This window comes from Alnus glutinosa, chromosome 5 (assembly GCF_958979055.1).
Source record: "Alnus glutinosa chromosome 5, dhAlnGlut1.1, whole genome shotgun sequence".
NCBI lineage: Eukaryota > Viridiplantae > Streptophyta > Magnoliopsida > Fagales > Betulaceae > Alnus > Alnus glutinosa.
The window spans coordinates 320,421-329,042 of NC_084890.1; the positions used below are offsets into that span (position 1 = coordinate 320,421).

An 8,622-nucleotide genomic window follows, 5' to 3' on the forward strand; every position below is an offset into this window, starting at 1 on the left:
GTACTTACCATATTTGAGGGTCCCTGACCTAGCCTATAAATAAACAGCCTGTGTACACCATCAGTACGGTAATACGGTGATAGGCATAGGTTAGAAGATCCCTCAAATAATATTTTCTTGTTCTTCAGATGGATCGTGGAAACGCTTGAGCAAATATGGCTAGAGGTAAGCCTGAATCCTATTTTATTCGTTTTCCGCTGTGCATGTTAGATTAAGTAATATGTTGATTATTTCTAACATAACTGAGATACATTTTTGTGAGACATATTTACATTCTAACTAGTACATTAAGGTGCGGTGCTTTTAATTGATCATACTACAAATTTTCTAAGCAAAACAAAGATATATTGGGGCTTACAAGCTATGAGTTTTTACCTTACATTGTGCTAGGAGTGTACAAACGGAGGGGTTATAACCGCTCCGCAGTCGTTAAACGCCTAGGCGAAAGCAGATAGCTGTTATAGGGATTACAGTCTGCCTACCCATATATATATAAAACTATTATTAGTTTATCTACCTAGATATATTAAAAAGATTTGCACTCGAACCAATTTTTTTTTCTAGGCAATATAGGAAAAGGGAAACTACAGTCTCTAGACAAGCTGAAAGAAAAGAAAAGAAAATAACGAAAAAAGTAAAAGCAACGGAAGGTGCTCCATTTCCTTACTTCGATTTTTACAATTAAGTAAATTTTTGACATAAATTTTTACAAATTAATTTTTTTACAATCCACAATTTCCCTAATTTAAAACAACATTAAAATATAGACTCCAAAGCTAGCCAACAACACTCGGTTTCTTTTCATAATTGACATTGAAAGGGACATTTATTGAGAGAGGCCAATTATATAACAAGTTTTATGAGGGTTGTAAAATGCAATTCTAACTTTTTATGGTGTACAAAGTTTGGAAGAAGGAGAGGACCAGCAAATTTTAATTTTGGGTGTGTTTTTTTCTTTTTATGATGATGATTGGTGTGAGAAATGGGAATGTCATTGTTTATGGCTGATCAGAACTTTTGATTTAATGATTTTCTCATGCCTAGGGGTGTGTAAAACCCGCAATCCCTGCCTCGCCCCGCAGAAGACCGGGTTTTCAAGTTTTTTTGCGGGTTAGGGTCTTAATTTGAGAAATTTATGCGGGGCGGGGCGGGTTTAGCCTTTTAAAAAATGCGGGTCCCCGCCCCGCACCGCACAAAAGAGAAAAAAAGTAAAAATAAAAATAAAAAAGGGGTCCACTAGCTCATTTCATTGTGTGAGAAATACAATTTTTATGGTTCAATTTCATGGGATGTTAAAGTGTACACATTTTTTTTGTATTATTATTTGAAATAATCTTTTCATTACTTCTGGAAAAGACAAGAAAATTGATTATATGGAATAGTGAAATATTATAACTTTTTATTCTTTACATTTATTCAATTATGCTTTGTTGATGGGAAAAAATAGAAATCATGTTTCATAGAATTTTATCTTATAATTAATAGGACTTTTAGTTTAAAAGGCTAATTCCATGAAAAATGTTCTTGAATGGAAATATGAATTTAATTTTTTATTTAAAAAACCAGTATTTTTTTGAATTTTTATTTTTTTTACAAAATAAAATCAAAATTACGTAAATGCCACTCAAAATACCCGCCCCGCCCCGCAATACCCGCAATCCCCGCGCCCGCGCGAACCCGCCCCGCACGGTTAGTCTTTATCAAGTGCGGTTTGCGGGTTGGAAATTTCCAACCCACAAAGGTGCGGGGCGGGGCCAAAAAAGGCGGAAACCCGCCCCGCCCCATGCACACCCCTACATGCCAACATTCTATTAAATGCATTAGCGATTTCATAGAATTTTGGGCCTAAAATCGGTCCAAAATCCAAATTAAAAAACAGTTTTAAAACTGTAAGTTATAAATACAATAACCGCTAATCGACGGTGTTAAAAAAAAAAAAAAAAAAAAAAAAAAAAAAAAAAAACTTTCATTTTAATTTGCAAAAAAAACTATTAAATCACTTGTCCCGAAAGTTTAAAAGAAAAACTGAATTTAATCATTTATTTTACATTCTAACAAAAACTATAAAATGTATCTTTTACTCTCTCTTTGTTTTTTTTTTGGGGGGGAGGGGGGGGAGGGTCGGGGAGTTGTCACTCCACTCACCATATTCATTCCTAAATGGGCAATTACGAAGTGGCAAAGTTTTTTTTTTTTTTTTTTTTTTTCAGTTAATTCTAATTATTTCGCTAAAAAATAATATATATATATATATATATATATATATATATATATATATATATAAATCCCTTTGAGGAGGGACACCCATCAAGTTTAACTCTCTCATGAAATACTAAAAAAAAAAAACCCTCCGGAAATGGCTAAAATCGTTAGAAAAATGTACGCATTTCAATTTTTGTTTTCAAAAGTTGATTTTCAAGTAATGAACTACTATCCCATAAGATCTATTGTTTTGGAAAATGTGTTACCATCTCATGAGATGGTAACACACAAAATGAGAACCAATTTTTAGAGAAAAAAATTTGAGATGCATAACATTTCTCAAATCGTTAAGATATTTTATGTATTGTTTCCTTTTGGAACAAAGGACAATATTTAATCTTTTTAATTAAACTGTAACATTTGAATACTTTGTATTTTATATCTAATGTCTTGTCACCGCAGACGAAAAATGAAAGAAGATTAATATAAATCAAGGTTGTATAAAACTTAAATTATTAGTTAAGAGCTTCTAACAAAAAAATAAAAAATAAAATAAAATATGATAAAAATTTAAAACATTAACCAAAATGATCAAAAACAAAAACACATAGTTCAACTAACAGTAGAGACCTAGCTAGTAGCCTGATTCTCAGTAAAAATTGTAGTTAGTTTCTTAACGACTGCTGCATGGCCGTTAAAGTTATGAATCCATTGTTCAGAGAGATCAACATCTTCAAAAACTTGGTCATTCTCCTGAAAAAAGAATATCCCAAAAAAAGAAATTATATATATATATATATAAATTGTTTAAATTTTTGAAACAAAGTTATAGAAAAGAGAAATAAAATAAACAAAATTAGTACCGCTGTTATTTTCCAGCAGTTGCCAAACAAGAAGCCTATTGGTTTTGCTCCAAAACATTCAAGTTTAATAATGTCCACAAAGCTCCCTTCGTCAAAATGTTTACGACTAAATACTTTCCCAGTCTTTGATATGGTAATTCTCCATTTTTGACCCTTATGACAAATTGGGCACTAAAAAAAAAATACCATCCAAACAATTGAGTAAAGTAGAAAAAATAAAATAAAATAAAAAATTGACATAAATAAAAGAAAACAAACCTTCTCTTTAATGATCGATCCTAATAAACCACTCACATGATCCACCTTTTGGCATCTGTCGCATTGTACCTAAAAGTACATTTTTTCTTATATATTAGAAAATAAAAATAAAAATAAAAACTTATAGCAAAGAATAATTGAAAGGATCTGAGAATCAAACCGTGAAATTGTAAACTCGTGTTTTATCGTCATTGAGTCCAAAATCATTGACGTACTCAATATAAGCCTTTACTTTTAACATGAAAGTCTTCATTGCTAAGGGGAAAAGGGAGTAAGAGAGTTGGTGGTAGGGAGCTGAGTGGAAGAGAGATGTTTTAATGCGAATAAGGAACTACTTATTTATAGACAAATTTGGATGGTTATTTTGTTAAACAATGCATGCTATTAACATATCTAAAGAGTAAATTAAAGAGTATTGGTATATTTTTCTCATAAAACTTGCATGACCTACTCGTAAGTCCTGAACAATATATGCATGCTATTAACAAACAATGCATGACCTACTCGATCATAAGTGAACAATGCATGCTATATATTAACAAACAATGCATGAACTATATGTACTCATCAGTTTCCAATGTTGGGTCCGTTGGAAACATTTTATAGAGGCCAGCTTAACTTCCTTGAATTTACTTTATGGATTAGTACGTCATATATAGCATTAAGAGACCTAGCAACTAGTCAATACAAAATGTCTATATACGTTATTTGAGCCTGCAAGGCTATAATAACTTTTTTTGTTTAAGCAAGTGAATATTTTAATGTTACTAATAAATTATTCTTTTTAGGTTAGTCAAGTAACTGATTCTCTTTTTGTTCCTTTTTCTTCAGTACCAAGTCAGTATAAAAAGACCTAAGAAAAACTACAATAGATGCTCTAGCATTTGTCAATTATAAACACCTATTTTTCATCTCACTTTCACACCATCGAGGTATGAGAGTGAAAAATGTAATGAGAAATTTCAATACGAGTAATGCTATAAGTAGAATGCTTATTATTTTTTATCCCTATAAAGGTAATAGTACTTTTAAAATTAACAATAATGTTTTTTTTTTAATACAAAATTTACAATAAATTAAAACCTAATAATAATTCAACTAAAGTTCAATAATAATTTTTATAGTCATATAAAAATAAAAGTCTTATTTATAACATTATTCCAGAGAATTATGGGCCTTGTTAAATTATTATTATTATTATTATGTTTTTAAGGTATTGGAAGGTTTGTTCATTTGTTAAAAGATATTAGATACGGGTGGATTCGAAGGGCATCTGTACTTTAAATTCCAGGAAGGGCAATTTTGTATAAGTCGTTCGCTCATTTGGATGAGTTATAAATCCTGGGTTAACCCAACCGGTTTGGCCTCCTCCGGCCTTTATGCCACAAGTCCACAGAAACAACAGCCTCTGTGTTGCGACGACGCCGTTGCCACTAACGAGACAAATCTGCTCCAGAAAACAACAAGTATTACTATTTCTACTCCAGGTAGGTACGCAATAAATTACTGCTTTTTCTATATATATATATATATATATATTTGTTCCTGGAATTTTGGGTACTTTCTCTAAGTAGAACTGTAGAAGGTGGATTTATTTTATTATTTTAGTGGACATGTAAAATTGTAAATATGCGTACATAATTAAGTAAAAGCGTCAATCGGGATGATATATATATATATATATATATATATATATATATATATATATATATATATATATATATATATATATATATATATATTCTTAATTATTTAATTAAGTGGTTTCCCTGTAAGTCGTAGGACACCTATTTCGCATACGTTTAGGAATCCTTGAGAGAAGGCGGGCTTATATATACACAAGTTTAGTTGTTCACAAAATAATTCCTACACAATTTGTGTTGCCGTTGTCTCTGCTGTGGTGCAGCCCCCTGCAAGCTTATTTGGTTAGTCTTCCTATCAATTTATGATCTCGTTCCGAATAATAGCATCTGTTTTCTGCTCCCAATTTTTACTATTACCCTGTTTGTCGTCTGGTTTTTTCTTTTCTTTTCTTTTCTTTTCTTTTCCAGACAAAAAAAAAAAAAAAAAAACTTATATTATTGATAGTTTTTTTTTTTAAAAAAAAAAAACTGATTTGTGCTAATTAGATTGTGGTACTAGCTAGGACGTTTCTGCTGGCTTGGAGGAAGTTTTCGACCTTAAGATGAAGAACCAAATCGACCGGTTATCCGAATTGCCCGATCCTATTCTAGACCACATTCTATCCTTCATTCCCATGAAACAAATACTTCAACTTAGTATTTTGTCCAAGAGATGGCAAAACGTGTGGACTTTGCTCCCCATTCCAGAATTTGAGCAACATCTCTTTACTAATAATTTGCGCAAGGTTCCACCCAACGAGAAACAAGAGGAATTCCAGAGAAAGAAACAGGAGTTCAAAAATTTTGTGCAGAGATATTTACTGGGCCACTACAGGCAAAGACTAAGTATAAACAAGTTTAGGCTTCACATGATGTTGGATGATGAATCAGATTGTGCTCTTCTGAACCGTTGGATTGACTATGCAATTGAATGCAATGTAAAAGAGTTGAATCTTGACGTTTGGATCGATCAAAAGAGGTATGAGTTGCCTAAGAAGAAGTATGAGTTGCCTGAGAGGGTTCTCGTAGCAAAGTCCATAACTGAGTTGAAATTGTGCAAGTGTAAGTTGAAGTCATTTTACAGTGATATTAACTTACCCTCTTTGAAAAAGTTGGTTTTGGGAATTAATGTGGAGGACCAAATTGTCCCAGATCTAATTGCTGGTTGTCGTGATATAGAAGAGATGACATTTGAATGTTGTTATGGGTTGAAAAGTCTACAGGTGTCAGGTCTTCCTAAACTCAAGGCCATTGAGCTAGTAGAAAATCCTGAACTTGAGAGTGTTGAGATCGAAGCATCAAATCTTGAATCTTTAGTTTTCAAGCTTACGAGACCATGCCAAATCAACTTAGGCCGGTGCGAAAATCTAAACAAGTTATTATTATATTCATGCAGCATTACTGACAAATGGTTGCATGACGTTCTTTCTAAGCATCCACTCATTGACTGCTTGGACCTACGATGTTGTAGTATGTTGAAAAGGATTAAAATTGCAAGTCATCGCATGAGAAGTTTGGCTTTTATTAGTTGCTACGAGTTGGTTGAAATTGACATTGTTACTCCTAATTTACATAGACTCGAGTATGATGGTTATTTTATATCCTTCTCTTCGAATACTTCGAGTCTATCAGAAGTTAGTATCAGATTTACGGACGAGGATGTTTCGGATGTTGAGAAGATTGAATTCCTTGCAAATTTGAGTCATCCAAAATTATTAAATTGGGAAACTTTCAATATCGAGGTACGTATTCCAGCTTAATTTATTTGATTATTTTTATTTGTTTCATAGTCTATGTTACTTTGTACATCAATTATTAGCATATATTATAAAAAAGCTAACACGTGTTTGATTGTTTACTTTACGAAGAGTGTGATTATTGCAAAGGAATTGAGAGAAAACCTACCGTCCCCATTATATAATGTTAAGCAATTGAAGCTGGAAGCATATTCTTCATCTACAAGACAAATCCACGAACTTGTGGATGCCTTGTTGTGGATTTGTCCTCTTCTAGAGATTCTTTTTATAGAATGGCGGTATGGGAAGACAATTGACAATATATCATTCAAGGTATTACATATGTTCATTTCTTAGAATTTAAATACTTGCTCTTAATACCTTTATTTTTTTTTGTATTTGTTAGTTATTTAGTGCTTCAAGCAAAAATGCTAAAGTAAAATGTCATTCTCTGTTTTTTTTTTGCTAAATGATGTCGGCTTTGGTGTAGTTGTTCCTCTTGCTGTTAATGATGTTTTAGTAAATATTTTTGGTCTATTAATGGTTTGGGAATTCCATTATTGAAATGTGCATGAGTTATGCTATGATGCTTGTTATTTTATTTTAGGGGAGGGGGTTGTTGCATAGTAAGATTTTAGAAATTTTTATCTCCAAGATTGAGCCATTCTCTGAAAGTCTTGATCCTCTATATTTCTCCCATTTCCAATCAAGCATCATCTTCATGAACAATCTTGTTTGGTTCTTCATTTTTATTTGGTTTCTTGAGTTTTCAAATTCAAATCAAGTGCTATATTTGGGCTATGATCATAATATACTATAGTTAAGTAGTAACTTAGTGCCATCATTCAAGGATCACCTGATCGATCTTTCTACATTTTGGGGCAATTGTTTCAGATATTGTTGTTGGCATTGCATGAACAGTATCATGAGGGAAAAGGTTCCTCCATTTAATTTTAACTATATGCCTTGATTATACATTTTTCTTTATCCTAAATTTATAAGGGACATTATTGCCTCCCTCTATGTCCATAGCCTCAACAAATCCTTTTTCCTTGGAGATATATAATACTCAAACTACTCTCAAAATGGATAGGATAACAGTATCACCTCTGCTTTAATTTTGTTGGTTAAGAGGGAGGAGAAGTAACCAATGGAGTCATCCTAACCTTCTTCGTTACATGTAGGGATAATATATATATATGCTTTTACTGCAATACCATTGCATTAAAAGAATTTTTCCGAACTAAAAACTATTGTCATTACTATCATGTTTTCACATTCCTAAATTCAATTTCAACCCCTTCTTTCTTTTGGGTCCAAAGTAGATTGAAGCCTTCTTTTTGGCATTTCTGATAATGTTCCTAACCATGTGTGCTCGTATTGCAGTTCTCATACGGAAATCCTGTTGACAAATTGAAAGATCCCAGTTGTTGCAAACTTATTCCAATTCTCTGTTGGCGTCATTGCCTAAAGGCTATCAAGATTGAAAATTTAAGAGGATCTATAGAAGAAGATGCTCTAAAGAAGTATTTTTCCGATAATGCAGAAATATTAGAGAGCTTTCATTATTTAAAAGGATCTGTTTTGCCTGAAGTTTGATGAGATCAAGAGCTGTAGAGAATGTGGAGATGAAAAGATTCTAAAAATAACTAGTATGTTTTAAAGAATGCATAGTTCTTTGAATTTGTCTCATTTTGAATCGTCTAATAGAATCATTTGACTTGAATCTGTTGATGTTTATTTTTATTTTAATTAAATATTGTAGAAGGTAGAACGTCTTGTAAGATTTATACGGGCATTCATCAACTTGTCATACATAATAAAAATTTCTTGTTTATTTTTTCAATGTTAGTAACTAGTATTATTATGTTCTTAATTTCAAGTTACTTTGAACGATTCCAAATTAATTTTAGGAAATGGATAGTGTAGTATGTCCTTGGC

At 32.0% G+C, this 8,622-nt stretch overlaps 1 protein-coding gene across 1 annotated transcript; it reads left to right on the plus strand.

Moving 5' to 3' along the window:
* Positions 1-5,508: 5,508 nt before the first annotated feature.
* On the plus strand, positions 5,509-8,280 carry LOC133868154 (F-box/FBD/LRR-repeat protein At4g26340-like). Its single transcript, XM_062304976.1, has 2 exons — positions 5,509-6,687; positions 8,068-8,280. The coding sequence occupies exons 1-2, from the start codon at positions 5,509-5,511 to the stop codon at positions 8,278-8,280; spliced, it is 1,392 nt and encodes a 463-aa protein (XP_062160960.1).
* Positions 8,281-8,622: the final 342 nt, after the last annotated feature.